This window comes from Chlorocebus sabaeus, chromosome 21, assembly GCF_047675955.1.
Source record: "Chlorocebus sabaeus isolate Y175 chromosome 21, mChlSab1.0.hap1, whole genome shotgun sequence".
In the NCBI taxonomy this organism is placed as follows: Eukaryota; Metazoa; Chordata; class Mammalia; order Primates; family Cercopithecidae; genus Chlorocebus; species Chlorocebus sabaeus.
This window is the reverse complement of record NC_132924.1, coordinates 25,427,346-25,448,924: the sequence shown is the minus strand read 5'-3', so window position 1 is coordinate 25,448,924 and position 21,579 is coordinate 25,427,346. Positions and strand designations below refer to the sequence as shown.

The 21,579-nt window shown below is 39.2% G+C and overlaps 1 protein-coding gene across 6 annotated transcripts in view; it reads right to left on the bottom strand.

Moving 5' to 3' along the window:
* MATCAP2 (microtubule associated tyrosine carboxypeptidase 2) overlaps positions 1–21,579 on the bottom strand; it is a 72,062-nt gene that overhangs the window by 10,167 nt on the left and 40,316 nt on the right. For 3 of the 6 annotated variants that reach the window (XM_007981607.3, XM_007981612.3, XM_037988169.2), the window contains one exon: positions 84–227. The exons of the other annotated variants lie outside the window; for them this stretch is intronic. In XM_007981607.3, the coding sequence (XP_007979798.1) occupies positions 84–227 (144 nt within the window). The remainder of the gene's footprint in view (positions 1–83; positions 228–21,579) is intronic. 6 annotated transcript variants of the gene reach the window in all.

Sequence of the window (21,579 nt, the reverse complement as noted above, 5' to 3'; positions counted from 1 at the left end):
CATCTCAAAAAATAAAATAATAAAATAAAATAAACTATGACTGTCACTGACAGTAACTCATCATGTTTACTCGCGATTCATACCTCCCCTAGGCAGCCTTCCTTCATCATGTACTTCCTAACGTGACTCCAGATTCGAGTTTTAGAGAGCAAGCTACCACCAGTGGCTTGTTCAAATTTTTCATAACTTCCGTATTTTTGTAAAGTCAGTTCCATAATATTGATAGACTGTAAAAGAAAGAGATAATGAAAGTAAACAGCCTTATATTACTTTGAGATGTCATAAGCTAGCTATGTTATTTATTGTGACCTATTCTAGGTTTATTGATTTCCAAATTAAACTGCAACTGCAGTGCCAAACTTTTCTAACCCTAAACAACTTCCACTCATTTTCACAAATTTGTACAAATGCCTGTACACCTTAGCAATATGAACTCTTCCCCTGTGTTCGTTTCTCCTTAACATGCTGACGGAGGGCTCAAGGACTGCTTATTTCAAGTGCTAACATCTGATAGGCCGAGAAGCTGGGGAGAAGGACTCCTGGCTTCTCTAAGATAATTTGGTGGCTTGGCAGGAGAACTCAGAGTGGAAGGTATGTCTTCACACAAGTCAACAGATTACCATTGCCCTTTGAATGAAAAAAAATTTCAAAATTTTAAGAACACACATAAGAATCAGTCTGACCCTAAAAACTATTGAAATAAAAATTTTTAAAAAATTTTTTAAAAAGAATCAGCCAGGTGCGGTGGCTCATGCCTTTAATCCCAGCACTTTGGGAGGCTGAGGCAGGCGAATCACTTGAGGCCAGGAGTCTGACACCAGCCTGGTCCACGTGGTGAAACCCTGTCTTTACTAAAAATAGAAAAAATTAGCCAGACATGGTGGCACAAGCTTGTAATCCCAGCTACTTTTGAGGATGAAGCAGAAGAATCCTTGTACAACCCGGGAAGCGGAGGTGGTGGTGAGCTGAGATCGCGCCATTACACTCCAGCCTAGGCAACAAGAGCGAAACTCCATCTCAAAAAAAAAAAAAAAATTCAATCAGTCTTCCGCAACAATCTGTCTATTTTCCTGGGCTACTCTTTGGCAGAAAACAAATTCTCAACATTAATAAAAATACTTTTATCTTTCAGTCAGGGCAGAATATTATCTACTTTTCATTCTTCATAAATTTTAGCAGCAAAGGAATAAGAAAGTTGAGATATTTTTTCACAAATGCACAAATTAACACACAGGAAGAATGGAGAACTAAAAATAACTGCTAAGGAATCACAAATTATCAGTATCTATGCAAAGTCATAGAAAGGAAAACCTAAGGAAAAGGAAAGGAAAAGGAAAAGGAAAATTGGAAGGAAAACTGCTTTTCAAAGGCCTTTCGGGAAAAAAAGCTAGCAAATTCAACTCTATCTTACGTGAACTGTGTAAGAACCTAGGGAATTCATATACATGTCATATAAAGTCTATAGTTTCTGAACTGTCACACTAGTAAAGAGATTACACGTACAAGCTCTGGAGTTGATGCCATGGCTCTGTCCTCTTCTGGCTATGTATCATGAGCAAGTCACTAAACTTGTTTATTATTATTATTATTGTTATTATTAGACTAGCCCAGTACAGTAGTGAGAAAAGGGAAAAGAGTAGAACAAGGAGTTTGATCTGTAACTGATGTGAACAATCAATTGAGATAACTCACTACCTTCCGACTGGCCTCAGCCTCCTCATTTGTAAATGAGGATAACAATAATAACATCTACTTCATGATTTTATTGAGAAAATTTAGTTAACCTTTGTAAAGCATGGTGTCTGTGGCACAGTAAGCAGTCAATACATATTAACTATTATATCATCATTGGTACGTTACCACTGAGGACTAAACTCTGATCTTTGTTTTCCTCTCTTGCCCAAATTCCTATCTAAAGGGCCTGCAGGCTCATGCCCTTTAAACTATAAAATCTCATCAGATAGGTCTTATCCAACCCTGTACAGTGCGGCTTACTTTCCAACCTGACTCTGGCATAACATCACATGACTGATAAAGAAGGAAATAAAAATATTTTACCCCAAAATATGTTTCTTTGCCATATTTTGAAATGGCCCTGCAAAGCTCTTTTGTGGGGGTGAAATCTGCATCTGTTGAATCTCTACAACATAACTAGATCTTTCCCTTTCCAGACCCTCCCAGTCCTGAAGAGATTGACAGTCTAGCACCTTTTTAATGTATTTATTTATTTTTATTTCTTTGGATACAGTATCTTGCTCTGTCACCTAGGCCGGAGCACAGTGGTGTGATCATGGCTCACTGCAGCCTCAACCTCCTGGCTTCAAGGGATCCTCCCATCTCAGTCTCCTGAGTAGCTGGGACAACAGACATACACCACTGTGTTGGCTAATTTTTACGATTTTTTGTGGAGACAGTCTTGCTATGTTACCCAGGCTGGTCAATTCCTGGCCTCAAATGATCCTCCTAAAATGCTGGGATTACAGGTATGAGTCACCATGCCCAGTCTCTCTAGCACCTTTTATTTTTAATTAAAAAAAAAAAAAAAGAGACAAGGTCTCACTATGTTGCCCAGGCTAGCCTTGAACTCAAGGTCAAGTGATCCTCCCATCTCAGCCTCCCAAAATGCTAGGATTATATGTTTTAAAGGTTTGAATAAGAAACATTTGTCATCTATTGTCTCTAAGAGTGGCCACCTATGAGACTTCATCTACATAATAAGAACCTTGGTCTCTAGACTCCCTTTACCTAAACCAAACACCCCTTTCTGTTGATTCCAGGTTTTCAGATAACTTAAATCTTTCAATCAACTGCCAATCAGAAAATCTTTGAATCCACCTATAACCTGTAAGCCCCCTCTTTGAGTTGTCCTATCTTTTTAGACCAAACCAATGCATTCCTCACATGTATTGATTGAGACGTAAGATGTTTCCCTAAAATGTATAAAACCAAGCTGTAACCCAACCACCATAGACACATGTTCTCAGGACCTCTTGAGACTGTCTCAGGCCATGGTCCTTCGTATTTGTCTTAGAATAAACCTTTTTTGTTTTTTAATATTTTTACAGTTTGTCAACACTGTTCTCTATAAACACCACCACTGTAGATAACATGCCTGACACAAAAATTACAAAAAAAAGCTCACATACTGCAAGTCATAATTCAACATATATATCACTAATTGAAAAATATACATTACTAATAAACTAGGCATGTATCATTAACTTATCACAATAAGAAATGGCTTCAATAGGCTTTGCCTGGCTTCTGGTCCCAAAACTGTTACTGAAAGCCTTGCTATTCAAAGTATAGTCTGAAGGCCAGTAGCACTGGCATAGCATGGGAACTGGTGCCAAATGCAGAATTTTGGCCCCTTACTACCTTCATGCCTATTCAGAATCTGCATTTTAACAAGATCCCCAGGTGATTCAAGTGCATGTAAAATGTGAGAGGAATTTCAGAGAAGAGCAAATACAAGTGCTCCAGAAACTGATTAATTTGTATGACAACTAGGACAATTAAAGGCACAAATTAGCATATAATTAAAAACCCATTTTAGCAGATTAGCAAAGATACTTTGCATACACCAACCTAATAGTCACCAGTTATCCATGTATCAAAGAGTGGGAAGAATGTGAGAAATGTGGCCTGAAGAATTGCAGAAGAGAAGTGGTACCTTATATTAATATATTGAACTGCAAAGACTTAAAAATGGTTAAAAATTATTTATCTCTAAGAAGTATTAGTATTATGATTTCTGCTTATAGTTTTTTTTCCCCCCTTGAAACGGAGTCTCGCTCTGTCGCCAGGCTGAGGTGCAGTGGTGCAATCTCGGCTCGCTGCAGCCTCCACCTTCCAGGTGTTGTTCAGGCTGTTCTCAAACCCCTGAGTGATTCTCCTGCCTTGGCCTCCTGAGTAGCTGGAATTATAGGCATCTGCCATCATGCCCGGCTAATTTTTGTATTTTTTAATAGAGACGAGGTTTCACCACCTTAGCCAGGCTGGTCTCGAACTCCTGGCCTCAAGTGATCCACTGCCTCAACCTCCTAAAGTTAGTGCTGGGATTATAGGCATAAGCCACTGCGCCTGGCCTGCTTATAGGTCTTTTAAAGCATGTACTTAATTTCAGATAAAATTATAATAGCTTTTCTAAGGCATATGCTTACTCGGTAGGAAAATGTGGTTATCTGGTTATTTCTTGTAGCAAATATAAAAGTCTAGAGAATTATGAAAAACTTAAATACAGGTGTTCCTTGTTATCACAGATCACAGAATGAGTGATTAAATCAAAGAATGAATAAAAGCAGTGGGATTTTTGTTTGCTGAAAGAGAATGCAATTCTTCTATCACAATGATACATAATAGCACATCACCTCCTTTGTTTCATCTTGACTTGCATGGCACCATCATGGTGTCAACACTTAATGGGAGCTACATCAGTGTTCCTAAAAGGCAATCTTAATATTCAGCTTTAAATATTACATTATATTCAATCACTCTTCTCTGAATGCCTAGCCTTTCATTATCTTTATTGATTCTTTTCTTCATCAGTTTTTCAACTGGTCCAACACAGACAGACTTGTCAGTGATCTGCAGCATCCTTCACTGATCTTAAGAAGTAACTTCCCCCATCTGCATTATAATATCCCACAGCACAGAGATAGCGACAGTGGCTGAATTGGTGGAAATAAGTTCAAGCTTGAAGAAAGAAAGGACGTTGAATGGCAATGAGTCAATCACTTCATCAGGGAGTATTTTTGTGTTACAATGATTTCTGCTTCTTTATACAACTTCTTAACTGCAGGCCACAGATATTTTGAGTCTAATCCCAATTTTGGAAAAAGGAAACAGTAGCTTTAAAAGGCACAGGGAAGCTTGGAGGAATATACTGAAAGGCTGAAGTTCATGTCTGGGAATCAGATGATCGATGGGTTGCACTGATGTTTATTATTTGTATTTTTCAGAAGTTTTAAAATTCCTCACAATATGTAATATATTCGTGCTATGATCAGAAGTAAAAATTTATTTTATTTTAAAAGGGAGAAAAAAGGTAGTTTATCCACTCCCCCTAGAGTTCAGAGAATCCATGTTTACACCACTTGAAGAATCAAGTGTTTGCACACCTCCACATGGGTAATACTTTTAGAGGCAATAAATTTCATGTCAAACCTCTCTGTTCTCCATTATATAATCACTTATGTTAATCAGAAAACTCCATCTCCCAATATAACTCCAAAGCAAAAGAATGGGTAAGAAGAAAAAAGAGATTTGATACATTGCATTCTGGGATATATGGTTTCCTTACTTGAAGTCCCATAGCCAAAGGTAGCCTCCTGATTGTAATACATCATGGGAAATACAGGTTTTCATTTTCTGCATTGCTATAATCTGAATATTTATGCCCCACCCACATTCTTATTTTGAAATCCTAACCCCCAAGGTGAGGGTATTAGGAGGTAGGGCCTTTGGGAAGTGATTAGGTCATTAGGGTAGAACCTTCATGATTGTGATTAGTGCTTTTATAAAAGAGGCCCCAGGGCTCTTTTATTATAGTGGCTCATGCTTATAATCCCAGCACCTTGAGAGACCAAGGTGGGATGATCACCTCAGGCCAGGAGTTCAAGACAAGACCTATACAACATAGTGAGACTCTGCCTCTAAATAAAAGTGGCCCCAACGAGCTAGCTAGCCCCTTCCACCATGTGAGGACACACAGCCTTCTAAGGTGCCTTTCATCAACTAGAAAGAGGGTTCTCATCAGATACCAGATCTGACGGTGCCTTGATTTTGGACTTCCCAGGCACCAGAACCATGAGAAATAAATTCTGACATTCATAAGCTACCCAGTTTATGGTATTCTGTTATAGCAGCCCAAATGAATTTTTTGGACTAAGACATGCATTTCCTGGAAAATGGTCCAGAATTTACCTTAGATTCCTTAAAACACTAGTTTTCAACTTTTGTTTTTAGCAGAACTTTTTTTCAGACAAAATCTCACAGAACTCCACCTTAAATTTTAATTGTCTGTTAGAAAATATTTCAGTGTTTGTGGAAGCACTAAAACACGCAATGTTTTGGTGGAGTATAGTTTGCAAAACACTATATAGGTCTTTTTTTTTTTTTTTTTTTCCTAAGATGGAGTCTCATCCTGTTGTCCAGGCGGGAGCACAATGGCTTGATCTCAGCTCACTGCAACCTCTGCCTCCTGGGTTCAAGCGATTCTCCTGCCTCAGCCTCCCAAGTAGCTGGGATTACAGGCACCTGTCACCATACCCAGCTAATTTTTGTATTTTTAGTAGAGATGGGGTTTCACCATGTTGGTCAGGCTGGTCTTAACTCTCTTTCACCCTTGTTCTTGTAGTCATACTAAAATATTGCAGAACACCATCACATGAAAGTTTAGCAGGTCCCTAAGCTCAGGAGCCTAGACCAGCAAGCTTGAGAAATCAACTCTCAGGAAGTCAAGACTCTGAAGACTCCAGTAGAGAGATGACTCCTTATGCCTGTCTTCAGACCAAAATTAAGCCTGGATCTGGTGCTTCTTAATCACGGATGACTAATTTTTTTGTTTTGGAAACAGAGACTCCCTCTGTCGCCCAGGCTGGAGTGCAGTGGTGCAATCTTGGCTCACTGCAACTTTCATCTCCCAGATTCAAGCAATTCTCCTGCTTCAGCCTCCTGAGTAGCTGAGACTACAGGCACACGCTGCCACGCCCGTCTATTTATTTTGTATTTTAGTAGAGACGGAGTTTCACTGTGTTGCCCAGGCTGTTCTCGAACTCCTGAGCTCAGGCAATCCACCTGCCTCGATCTCCCAAAGTGTTAGAATTACAGGTGTGAGCCACTGCGCCCAGCCACGGATGAGTAATTTTTACAAAGACACATGAGCTCTGTGAAGAACTGTGATGTTCTAAGGAAACAGGAAGCATTACCCTGAAAACTCAAATGAAGAACATACCACTGAAAGAATATTAGGTTAAACCAGATGACACTGCCATCTTTGTAGGTCAAAATGATTAAATATGAATAATTTAAAATGGTCCAACCTAATACATTCTGCAGGAAACCAATAAAATTTTAGAAAGCAAAAGTTTCATTTTACAAATTAATAAAACCAATAATAATCTTCAAAAATCTTCTTAGAGGCCAGGCATGATAGCTCAAGCCTCCCAGCACTCTAGGAAGTCAAGGTAGGACGACCACTTGAGGCCAGGAGTTTGAGTTCAAGATCAGCCTGGTCAATATAATGAGACCCTGTAGGAGAGCAGAGGAGAGGGGAGTGGAGGGGAGGGGAGAGGGGAGGGAGGAGGAGAGGGGAAGGGAGGGAAGGAAAACGGAGAGGGGAGTGGAGGGGAGGGAAAGGGAGAGGGGAGGGGAGAAGGAAAGGAAGGAAAGAAGGAAAGGAGAGAAGGAGAGAAGGAAGGGAGGGAGGGAGGGAGAGAAGGAAGGAAGGGAGGAAGGGAGGGAGGGAGGGAGGGAGGGAGGGAAGGAAGGAAGGAAGGAAGGAAGGAAGGAAGGAGAAAGAAGGAAAGAAAGTAAAGAAGGGGGGGGGGCGGAGCAAGATGGCCGAATAGGAACAGCTCCAGTCTCCAACTCCCAGAGCGAGCGACACAGAAGACCGGTGATTTCTGCATTTTCAACTGAGGTACCGGGTTCATCTCACTAGGGAGTGCCGGACAATCGGTGCTAGTCAGCTGCTGCAGCCCGACCAGCGAGAGCTGAAGCAGGGTGAGGCATCGCCTCACCTGGGAAGCGCAAGGGGGAAGGGAATCCCTTTTCCTAGCCAGGGGAACTGAGACACACACACCTGGAAAATCGGGTAACTCCCACCCCAATACTGCGCTTTAAGGAATCGGGCACACCAGCAGATTATACCCCACACCTGGCCGGGAGGGTCCCACACCCACGGAGCGTCCCTCATTGCTAGCACAGCAGTCTGTGATCTACAGGCAAGGCAGCAGTGAGGCTGGGGGAGGGGCGCCCGCCATTGCTGAGGCTTAAGTAGGTAAACAAAGCCGCTGGGAAGCTCGAAGTGGGTGGAGCTCACAGCAGCTCAAGGAAACCTGCCTGTCTCTGTAGACTTCACCTCTGGGGACAGGGCACAGTAAACAATAACAAACGCAGCAGAAACCTCTGCAGACGCAAACGACTCTGTCTGACAGCTTTGAAGAGAGCAGTGGATCTTCCAACACGGAGGCTGAGATCTGAGAAGGGACAGACTGCCTGCTCAAGTGGGTCCCTGAACCCTGAGTAGCCTAACTGGGAGACATCTCCCACTAGGGGCAGTCTGACACCCCACACCTCACAGGGTGGAGTACACCCCTGAGAGGAAGCTTCCAAAGCAAGAATCAGACAGGTACACTCGCTGTTCAGAAATATTCTATCTTCTGCAGCCTCTGCTGCTGACACCCAGGCAAACAGGGTCTGGAGTGGACCTCAAGCAATCTCCAACAGACCTACAGCTGAGGGTCCTGACTGTTAGAAGGAAAACTATCAAACAGGAAGGACACCTACACCAAAACCCCATCAGTACGTCACCATCATCAAAGACCAGAGGCAGATAAAACCACAAAGATGGGGAAAAAGCAGGGCAGAAAAGCTGGAAATTCAAAAAATAAGAGCACATCTCCCCCGGCAAAGGAGCGCAGCTCATCGCCAGCAACGGATCAAAGCTGGACGGAGAATGACTTTGACGAGATGAGAGAAGAAGGCTTCAGTCCATCAAACTTCTCAGAGCTAAAGGAGGAATTACGTACCCAGCGCAAAGAAACTAAAAATCTTGAAAAAAAAGTGGAAGAATTGATGGCTAGAGTAATTAATGCAGAGAAGGTCATAAACGAAATGAAAGAGATGAAAACCATGACACGAGAAATACGTGACAAATGCACAAGCTTCAGTAACCGACTCGATCAACTGGAAGAAAGAGTATCAGCGATTGAGGATCAAATGAATGAAATGAAGCGAGAAGAGAAACCAAAAGAAAAAAGAAGAAAAAGAAATGAACAAAGCCTGCAAGAAGTATGGGATTATGTAAAAAGACCAAATCTACGTCTGATTGGGGTGCCTGAAAGTGAGGGGGAAAATGGAACCAAGCTGGAAAACACTCTTCAGGATATCATCCAGGAGAACTTCCCCAACCTAGTAGGGCAGGCCAACATTCAAATCCAGGAAATACAGAGAACGCCACAAAGATACTCCTCGAGAAGAGCAACTCCAAGACACATAATTGCCAGATTCACCAAAGTTGAAATGAAGGAAAAAATCTTAAGGGCAGCCAGAGAGAAAGGTCGGGTTACTGACAAAGGGAAGCCCATCAGACTAACAGCAGATCTCTCGGCAGAAACTCTACAAGCCAGAAGAGAGTGGGGGCTGATATTCAACATTCTTAAAGAAAATAATTTTAAACCAAGAATTTCATATCCAGTCAAACTAAGTTTTATAAGTGAAGGAGAAATAAAATCCTTTACAGATAAGCAAATGCTTAGAGATTTTGTCTCCACTAAGCCTGCCTTACAAGAGATCCTGAAGGAAGCACTAAACATGGAAAGGAACAACCGGTACCAGCCATGGCAAAACCATGCCAAAACGTAAACACCATCAAGGCTAGGAAGAAACTGCATCAACTAACGAGCAAAATAACCAGTTAATATCATCATGGCAGGATCAAGTTCACACATAACAATCTTAACCTTAAATGTAAATGGACTAAATGCTCCAATTAAAAGACACAGACTGGCAAACTGGATAAAGAGTCAAGACCCATCAGTCTGCTGTATTCAGGATACCCATCTCACATGCAGAGACATACATAGGCTCAAAATAAAGGGATGGAGGAAGATTTACCAAGCAAATGGAGAACAAAAAAAAGCAGGGGTAGCAATACTAGTCTCTGATAAAACAGACTTTAAACCATCAAAGATCAAAAGAGACAAAGAAGGCCATTACATAATGGTAAAGGGATCAATTCAACAGGAAGAGCTAACTATCCTAAATATATATGTACCCAATACAGGAGCACCCAGATTCATAAAGCAAGTCCTTAGAGACTTACAAAGAGACTTAGACTCCCATACAATAATAATGGGAGACTTCAACACTCCACTATCAACATTAGACAGATCAACGAGACAGAAAGTTAACAAGGATATCCAGGAATTGAACTCATCTCTGCAGCAAGCAGACCTAATAGACATCTATAGAACTCTCCGCCGGGTGCGGTGGCTCACGCCTGTAATCCCAGCACTTTGGGAGGCCGAGACGGGCGGATCACGAGGTCAGGAGATCGAGACCATCCTGGCTAACACAGTGAAACCCCGTCTCTACTAAAAAATACAAAAAACTAGCTGGGTGAGGTGGCGGGCGCCTGTAGTCCCAGCTACTCGGGAGGCTGAGGCAGGAGAATGGCGTGAACCCGGGAGGCGGAGCTTGCAGTGAGCCGAGATTGCGCCACTGCACTCCAGACTGGGCGGCAGAGCGAGACTCCGTCTCAAAAAAAAAAAAAAAAAAGAACTCTCCACCCCAAATCAACAGAATATACATTCTTCTCAGCACCACATCGCACTTACTCCAAAATTGACCACATAATTGGAAGTAAAGCACTCCTCAGCAAATGTACAAGAACAGAAATTATAACAAACTGTCTCTCAGACCACAGTGCAATCAAACTAGAACTCAGGACTAAGAAACTCAATCAAAACCGCTCAACTACATGGAAACTGAACAACCTGCTCCTGAATGACTACTGGGTACATAACGAAATGAAGGCAGAAATAAAGATGTTCTTTGAAACCAATGAGAACAAAGATACAACATACCAGAATCTCTGGGACACATTTAAAGCAGTGTGTAGAGGGAAATTTATAGCACTAAATGCCCACAAGAGAAAGCAGGAAAGATCTAAAATTGACACTCTAACATCGCAGTTAAAAGAACTAGAGAAGCAAGAGCAAACACATTTGAAAGCTAGCAGAAGGCAAGAAATGACTAAGATCAGAGCAGAACTGAAGGAGATAGAAACACAAAAAACCCTCCAAAAAATCAATGAATCCAGGAGTTGGTTTTTTGAAAAGATCAACAAAATTGACAGGCCGCTAGCAAGACTAATAAAGAAGAAAAGAGAGAAGAATCAAATTGATGCAATAAAAAATGATAAAGGGGATATCACCACTGACCCCACAGAAATACAAACTACCATCAGAGAATACTATAAACACCTCTATGCAAATAAACTGGAAAATCTAGAAGAAATGGATAACTTCCTGGACACTTATACTCTTCCAAGTCTAAACCAGGAAGAAGTTGAATCCCTGAATAGACCAATAGCAGGCTCTGAAATTGAGGCAATAATTAATAGCCTACCAACCAAAAAAAGTCCAGGACCAGATGGATTCACAGCCGAATTCTACCAGAGGTACAAGGAGGAGCTGGTACCATTCCTTCTGAAACTATTCGAAACAACAGAAAAAGAGGGAATCCTCCCTAACTCATTTTATGAGGCCAACATCATCCTGATACCAAAGCCTGGCAGAGACACAACAAAAAAAGAGAATTTTAGACCAATATCCCTGATGAACATCGATACAAAAATCCTCAATAAAATACTGGCAAACCGGATTCAGCAAAACATCAAAAAGCTTATCCACCATGATCAAGTGGGCTTCATCCCTGGGATGCAAGGCTGGTTCAACATTCGCAAATCAATAAATATAATCCAGCATATAAACAGAACCAAAGACAAGAACCACATGATTATCTCAATAGATGCAGAAAAGGCTTTTGATAAAATTCAACAGCCCTTCATGCTAAAAACGCTCAATCAATTCGGTATTGATGGAACGTACCTCAAAATAATAAGAGCTATTTAGGACAAACCCACAGCCAATATCATACTGAATGGGGAAAAACTGGAAAAATTCCCTTTGAAAACTGGCACAAGACAGGGATGCCCTCTCTCACCACTCCTATTCAACATAGTGTTGGAAGTTCTGGCTAGGGCAATCAGGCAAGAGAAAGAAATCAAGGGGATTCAGTTAGGAAAAGAAGAAGTCAAATTGTCCCTGTTTGCAGATGACATGATTGTATATTTAGAAAACCCCATTGTCTCAGCCCAAAATCTCCTTAAGCTGATAAGCAACTTCAGCAAAGTCTCAGGATACAAAATTAATGTGCAAAAATCACAAGCATTCTTATACACCAGTAACAGACAGAGAGCCAAATCATGAATGAACTTCCATTCACAATTGCTTCAAAGAGAATAAAATACCTAGGAATCCAACTTACAAGGGATGTAAAGGACCTCTTCAAGGAGAACTACAAACCACTGCTCAGTGAAATAAAAGAGGACACAAACAAATGGAAGAACATACCATGCTCATGGATAGGAAGAATCAATATCGTGAAAATGGCCATACTGCCCAAGGTTATTTATAGATTCAATGCCATCCCCATCAAGCTACCAATGAGTTTCTTCACAGAATTGGAAAAAACTGCTTTAAAGTTCATATGGAACCAAAAAAGACCCCGCATCTCCAAGACAATCCTAAGTCAAAAGAACAAAGCTGGAGGCATCACACTACCTGACTTCAAACTATACTACAAGGCTACAGTAACCAAAACAGCATGGTACTGGTACCAAAACAGAGATATAGACCAATGGAACAGAACAGAGTCCTCAGAAATAATACCACACATCTACAGTCATCTGATCTTTGACAAACCTGAGAGAAACAAGAAATGGGGAAAGGATTCCCTATTTAATAAATGGTGCTGGGAAAATTGGCTAGCCATAAGTAGAAAGCTGAAACTGGATCCTTTCCTTACTCCTTATACGAAAATTAATTCAAGATGGATTAGAGACTTAAATGTTAGACCTAATACCATAAAAATCCTAGAGGAAAACCTAGGTAGTACCATTCAGGACATAGGCATGGGCAAAGACTTCATGTCTAAAACACCAAAAGCAACGGCAGCAAAAGCCAAAATTGACAAATGGGATCTCATTAAACTAAAGAGCTTCTGCACAGCAAAAGAAACTACCATCAGAGTGAACAGGCAACCTACAGAATGGGAGAAAATTTTTGCAATCTACTCATCTGACAAAGGGCTAATATCCAGAACCTACAAAGAACTCCAACAAATTTACAAGAAAAAAACAAACAACCCCATCAAAAAGTGGGCGAAGGATATGAACAGACACTTCTCAAAAGAAGACATTCATACAGCCAACAGACACATGAAAAAATGCTCATCATCACTGGCCATCAGAGAAATGCAAATCAAAACCACAATGAGATACCATCTCACACCAGTTAGAATGGCGATCATTCAAAAGTCAGGACACAACAGGTGCTAGAGAGGATGTGGAGAAATAGGAACACTTTTACACTGTTGGTGGGATTGTAAACTAGTTCAACCATTATGGAAAACAGTATGGCGATTCCTCAAGGATCTAGAACTAGATGTACCATATGACCCAGCCATCCCATTACTGGGTATATACCCAAAGGATTATAAATCATGCTGCTATAAAGACACATGCACACGTATGTTTATTGCGGCACTATTCACAATAGCAAAGACTTGGAATCAACCCAAATGTCCATCAGTGACAGACTGGATTAAGAAAATGTGGCACGTATACACCATGGAATACTATGCAGCCATAAAAAAGGATGAGTTTGTGTCCTTTGTAGAGACATGGATGCAGCTGGAAACCATCATTCTTAGCAAACTATCACAAGAACAGAAAACCAAACACCGCATGTTCTCACTCATAGGTGGGAACTGAACAATGAGATCACTTGGACTTGGGAAGGGGAACATCACACACCGGGGCCTAACATGGGGAGGGGGGAGAGGGGAGGGATTGCACTGGGAGTTATACCTGATGTAAATGACGAGTTGATGGGTGCTGACGAGTTGATGGCTGCAGCACACCAACATGGCACAAGTATACATATGTAACAAACCTGCACGTTATGCACATGTACCCTAGAACTCAAAGTATAATAATAAAAAATTAAAAAAAAAAAAAAGAAAGTAAAGAAGGAAGGGAGAAAGAGAGAAAGAGGGAGGGGGAGGGGGGGAGAGAGAGAGAGCAAGCAAGCAAAGCAAAGCAAGAAATTAAAATGTTTAAAGAAATATAAAAAATTATCTTAGGAAAAGAGAAAAAAGGTCAAAATGAAAGAAGGTGAGACATGTGAAATGCATATGGCTAAATTAAGTCTGTTAATTATAAAAATGAATAAAAGAAAACTAAAATAAATGCTTCAGAGAAATATTCAAAATTAAGGCATCTTTTCTTAGAGATAAAAAGACCTGAGTAAAATTGATCAGATGGCCAATTCAGATCATTGGTTGCCTGGGGACAGGGTTCAGGGAAAGACAGTGACTGCAATATATACCTAAAATGAGTAAATTTTATTGTCTGTAAATAAATAAAACTATTTTGTTTAAAAATGCCATTATTTCTAGGTAAGTTAATAAGAAGAGAAGCACTCTGAGACACATCAGGATGTCTAGAATAACCTACACTGAAAAAGAAACACTCTCCTCTGAACAGCTCACTAACTAGCCTCGTTCCCACAGGCTCTAGGCAAAAAGCTCCCCAGAGTAAATGACTAACAAAACTGTTGCTTTGAAATAAAAAATGTCCAATAAGGAACATCTAAATATTCAAGTTAATTACTATACACCTATTATATGAAATATATGCAAGCACTGAAATTGATGCTGACATAAAAAATGTTGACGGTTTTTAATGATATGAGAAAATGTTTATGATAAGTGAAAGTGCATTGACCACAATTATGATCATTAAGCATGGGAAAAGAAAAATACTCTCAAAAGTCAATAGTGGTTACCTGTGGGTGGTAGAATTATGGGATTCTTATTCTCCACACTTTTCTAAGTCTTTATACTGAATATAAACTACTTTTCTAACTCAAAAAACAAATGGTTAAGTGCCTTCTACTTTGGAATCTCCTGGCCTTTCTATTCACCATCTAATTACCTTTTCCCATTTGCCAGGCAGGCATTGATATCCGTTCTCTGGAGTGTTTCATTTAACAAAGAAACACATGGAATTGTTTTTAAATTTTAAAAATATCTTTTTAAAAAGATACTTTTCTATAATAGATTTTTAGGTAGGGACAATTGTTGGCAGGAAAACAGTTGGTATACCTTGCATTCTTGAAATTAACTCATGGAACACACAGCCACTTCTCTAAATATCCAGCCCAGATTTGCCCATAGATATCAAATATATTGTTTCCTTCCAACTCTAAGAATAGCAATATAAGTAGAAAGCAATGTGACATCACAAATTTTCACAAATCAGTCTTAAAATTTCTAGAACCAGAACATCTTAATGTATACACACCTATCCCTATTGTCCAGGTCTCAGTCTCCTAGTTTGCATGAATCTGACTTTGGACCTTCCCTTTGCATACATCTTAAAATGTACTTGGCCAACTCCTCCATTACCATGTTAGAAAATAGTATAATGGAATCTACTCTTGAGTTCCACAAGACACACTATCAGGTAGGATAACACTTCTTGCTAAAAATGATGTGAAATAAGCAACCAAATATATTTTTGCCTTTTTAAAAACATTGAAAAACCTCATGTTTTTACTAAATTATTATCTCTATTCACAAATCAATGATTTCTGAATCTTTCCCTCCTTAATAGAATAAGATATTTTTAAATTTTTTAAAAAAATTTCCTCACCAGAAGCATATAGTTGAAGAAGAGAATATTTTAAATAAAGCTTTGCATATCTTATAGGCATCAAAATAAATTGATTTTCAGAGACCTGGAATCTAGAGCAAAGAGGAAATAAATGCAAAATGAGTAATTGTTCCGTGTGAAGGAAATGGTCCTATCTCTCTCCTCATCTCAATGTCACTTACAATGCCACACAAAATAGAGTAACAGAATTATTCATATTACAGATCTGTCATCTCAGGATCCTGAAGCACTTTTATTCTATTCTATTAAAATGAGAACAATATGTAATCAAATTCTTTTCAACAAATGGGGCTGGGACAATTGAATATCCACATTTAAAAGAATGGAGTTGGACCTCTATCCCATATCATATAAAAAAATTAACTCAAAATGTATCCAAGACCTTAATGTAACAGCTAAAGCAATAAAACTCTTAGAAGCAAGCATAGGCATACATCTTCATGACCCTGGATTAGGCAATGGGCTCTTAGATATGACACCAAAAGCACAAACAACAAAAAGATAACCTGGACTTCATCAAAATTGTGCTTCAAAGGATACTATCATAAAAATAAAAAGTGACCTGAAGAATAGGAAAAAATGTTTGCAAATTTCATATCTGATATCTAAAATATATAAAGAACTCCTGCAACTCAATAATAACAACTGAAAAATTGGCAAAGGATCTGAAATAGGCAATTTTCCAAAGAAGATATGCAAATGGCCATTATTAACCATCAGGGAATTGCAAATCAAAAGCACAATGAGATACCACTTCACTCCCACTGGGATGTCTATAGAAAAAAAAAGGGTTGATGAGAATACGGAGAAACTGAAACGCTCACATGCTGCTGGTGAGAAAGTAAAATGGTATAATCACTCTGAAAAATAGTCTGGCAGTTCCTTAAAAGGTTAAACATAGAGTAATTATATGTACTAACAATTCCACTACTAGATGTGGACCCAAGATAACTGAAAACATTTTTCCATAAAAAATGTGTACACAAAAGTTCATAAAGCATTATTAACAGCCAAAAAGTAGAAACAAGCCAAATGTCTATCAAATGATTAAAAAAAAATAGAATGTAGTATATCCATACATGGAATATTATTCAGCAATAAAAAGTGCTGATGCATGCTAGAACACAGCACAGATAAACTTTGAAAACATTATGGTAAGTGAAAGAAGCCAGTCATAAAGGACCACAAAGTATTGTATGATTCCATTTATATCGAATGTCCAGAGCAGGCAAATCCAGAAAGTCAGAAAGTAGACTGGTGGTTGCCTAGGGCTGAAAGGTTGGTAAGAAATGGGGAACGATTGCTAATGGGTACAGTGTTTCTTTTTGAGGTGATGAAATGTTCTAGAATTAGTGGTTACAGCTGCACAACTCTAAATAAATTAAAAACCACTGAACTGTACTCTCTTTATTTTTATTTATTTTATTTTTTTGAGACAGAGTCTCGCTCTGTTACCCGGGCTGGAGTGCAGTGGCACGATCTCAGATTACTGCAACCTCTGCCTCCTGGGTTCAAGCGATTCTCCTGCCTCAGCCTCCTGAGTAGCTAGGATTATAGGTACCTGCCACCACACCCGACTAATTTTTATATTTTTGGTAGAGACGGGGTTTCACCATGTTGGTCAGGCTGGTCTCGAACTCCTGACCTCATGATCCACCCACCTTGGCCCCGCAAAGTGCTGGCATTACAGGCCTGAGCCACCATGTCCGGTCTATTTTTATTGTTTATAATTGTTTTTAGTTTAGTTTTACATTGCAGGAGAACTGCATACTTTAAATGGGTGAACTGTATGACATGTGAATTGTATCTTATTAAAGCTATTTTTTTTTAAAGGGAAGAGTAATCAAATAGCATAATTTAACATTGAAATCACTAATCCAGAAAAAAAAAATGTTCTCTATATAAAATTTTCAACACTGTCTTGGATAATAAAATTTCTGAAAAATCTCAATATTTTGTTTAATGACAAACTTTTGGTTTACTTGCTGATTTTGTTTACTGTTTAGCAATGTGGAAACCTGACCATCAGTTACGTGCTAAAAAACTATCTCCCTTCTCAACTGCAGTTTTCACTCAATGAAAAACTACATACAATGAGGACACCAATATGATGGGGGTAGGATGATGCTGTGGAAAGACTAGAAGTCAGAAGACCTGGTTTTACATTGGGGCCCCATCATTTGCTGACTGTGTGCTCTTAGATTTGTCATTGTACCTTTCTCAGATTTAGGTTCTTCACTGGCAAAAGGGAGATTAAAATCTCTGCCCTATTTACCTCACAGAGTTGTGAAGACAAAATGAGAGCGTGGAGGGGCTGTGAACGTGCTTATTTCCCACATGACTGTAGAAAGTACTTAAATTTTAACAGAAGATCATTGGGTTTTAATTTCAGAAGATCACTGGGTTTTAATTTCAGAATTTAAGGTAATTGGTTTGCCCTCCAACTTTTTACTCAAGGTTATGTTTTTCCTGCCTTACTAGTTAATATACCATTCCAACTCTCCCTTCATTCCTCTCCTTTTCAGAAAATTCTAGAATCTAAAACCTTTCCCTCCCAAATACAGAATAATCCCTAGGATCTCAGACAGTCCTTTTCTTTAAGTCAGTGTTTTCCAAACTTTCTTGAGGGAAAGCAGTCAACAAGATACTGTTTTTTAAAGGTTTCAAGGTCTAATTAGTTTGGAAAATATCAAACAAAAGACTCTTCTAAGCTTTTATTATGATATTATGTGTGGTGAATGTTAGAGATGAATATAATATTCTATGTCTTCCAACATGTATGGCTTCCTTTGCTTAGGTGGTGTTCCTCAGAACAGTCCGAAAATGGTTACTTCAGATAAGCATGGGATATATATGTACACATATACATATTCTGGCTCTTCAAGCTTCTCAGAATGAAAAGCAAGACACTAAATGAGTTTTTCAATGCTGGTTATTACTTCCTGGTAGCAAATTAGGTATATAAAGATTTGTGATTACTCAATCAGATGATTAGGCCTCCATTTAAGGTATTGTAGCCACAGACTAATGGGACAGCAGTAGTCACACACTAAAATTCCTTCAGCTGTAAGCAGTAATCACTGTGTAAAGCTACTGATTATAAGACATCTGGAAGAGGTAAAAGAAGAGCATATTTACATTCCAATGTTTTATAAAACACTGTGCTGGCCAAACAAAACATATATGTAGGCTGAACTTGACCCCTGGGTAACAAATTTGGATCCACTGTTTGTAAAGTATTTCACTACATTTTTAACATACCAGCAAAAAGGACCATTCATTTATCAAGCTATTCCTCACCTTCTATGTGCCAATCACTGTCACTTTTATGCAGTTTTATATTTTAGAATCTAAGTCCCTGTTGTACTATTAGACTGGCAGAGATGACATATAAACAGATCCAATGTAGTAATACTTTGATGGAATTATAAATAAGGTATTGTGAGATCACTGAAAAAAGGGAAATAGAAGTAAGGGATCAGAGGAAATAGGGGATATTCCATGCAAACGGGGCTATTACTGTTATAAGCATATAGAAACTAAAGAAAGTGAAACAGAGCTTAGTTTGACAAGACTGCAGGGTTCCTGGGATGGACAGGCACTGGGAAACTTCTTTATTCAGTGCCAGGAACTGCACTCAATTCTGGGAATAGCTGAAATGAGAAAAACAAAGAAAAACACACTTCTCTCAAGGAAGTTGGTCTATGGGTAAAGATAAACAAGAAACTGAAGGATGGTAACAGTGGATAAATGCTGTGACAGATATTTACGTGAGATGCTATGGGTGAATACAGTTGACCTTGGTATAAGGCCTTGCAGGCCATGACAAAGATTTTGAACTTTATCCTAAATTATGAGGAGCCCTGAAGTTTTTTTGAAGAGGTGAGATGATCAAATTTGCATCTTAGAGAGACACTGACAGCAGTGTGGAGAGCAGGGGAGAGACAGAAGGGAGCAAAAGTACTTTTACCAACAATCCAGTTTTCTGTAACGTGAACTGCAGACTCGGACCAGATTATAATGAAAAGAAACAAACCAAAATATTTCAAAATATTATATTTTACCTATGCAGAATCTAGAAAATAAATACATCTCAGACACTGACTCTACCTTCAATGAATGACACAGCCAGGCAAAGAATTAAGTTGTCACCTGCAACTTACCTGACCCTCCTTGCCTCCACACACCCACCCCGCACCTTACACTCCTCTTGTATTCTCGGCTGAATGTCTGTGTTATCAGGGCTGGGGGTATTCTGGATGTATAAAAGGGTGAGTGGGAAAATAAGAGGGTAACTGCTACTGGATAAGGTATTTATACATGGCTTAATACCGCAGACTATTCTTTCACCACCTACAAGGGAAAAACCAGATAATTCAACCTGTTTTGTTGAAAAGACTCTGTTAAGGTAAGAACCTGAGAATGTACATGTTAATCAAGTTTTCAAAGGCAAATCAAAAAAGCCTTTCAATGAGTCATCAAGGTCAAACCTTCTTCCAAGGACATACAATCTGACTGGGGAGTTTCCATCACTGATCCGTAAACAAAATCTTTCTTGCTATTTATGTTAAGAAATAACCTGTTCTCCGATCTAATACACAAGGCTACTATGGAACATACTAAACTCAAAATTTTAAAAACCTTATAACTTCAGTGTATCTGTGAAAGGTTTGTGATTTGCTAAACAGAATATCATGTCACCTAGGAAAAGATATAATTTAAAGAAGGCTTACTTTTTCCTCCCCTTCATTGTTTTGACAACTTGAGGTCTACCAAGATAAAATAATATTTTAATACTAGTACAATTATAACTTAGCTTTAAAGAAATTTTACATCAAGACATCCTATTAGTGAAGGCAATTTATTTCCAATTAAATTTTTTCTATCAAAAAAGAAAAATGAACATTTGACTTGTTTTAAAGCACAATAAGGTAATATTATATATGTACCTATTATGTATGTGTTTTAATATAACAATGAATTGCCTATTCCATTCACACTATAAACGCTAAAATCAAAAGACTGTTTTCAGAGGATCAGATGTAATCTTTGCCATACTAATCATTGATTCTAATAAAATGGAGCCTATGTTAAATAGAGCTGGTGAATCAGAGGTAGCAAAATGGTAATCCAAGGGGAAAATGTGGCCCACAGAGAGGTCTTCATGGGTCTGGACGGAGTGTGTTTCTTTCTTTTTTTTTTTTCAGACAGAGTCTCAGAAACTCTGTCACCCAGGCTGTAGTGCAATGGCGTGATCTTGGCTCACTGCAACCTCCGCTTCCCGGGTTCAAGCAATTCTCTCAATCCTCATGTCAGCCTCCCAAGTAGCTAGGATTACAGGCATGCGCCACCATGTCCAGCTAATTTTTGTATTTTTAGTAGAGACAGGGTTTCACTATGCTGGCCAGGCTGGTCTCAAACTCCTGGCCTCAAGCAATCCACCTGCCTTGGCCTCCCAAAGTGCTGGAATTATAGCCATGAGCCACCAAGCCTGACCTCAGCCTGTGTTTTAACTGACTTGGTATCAATGTTTACAAACTAGAAGACTTCCTATAAAATTCAGGTTTCTACCTTCCCTTGAAAATCTTGTAGATACTGGTTCCAAACTGTGGCTCAAACAAAATAACTGCTCTCTGATTTCCAATTTACTACTATACCCAGCCAGTTTCATTTACGATTTTTGCCCAGATCCTATAGGCATCCGAATTCGTGAACTCATATACGATGACTATATAGTTTGCTAACCGAGGAAGATGAAAATCAGAATTTATTTCCTAACAACTATGAAGTTGGTCCACATAGATACTTACTTTTAAAATCTGAACTCTGGC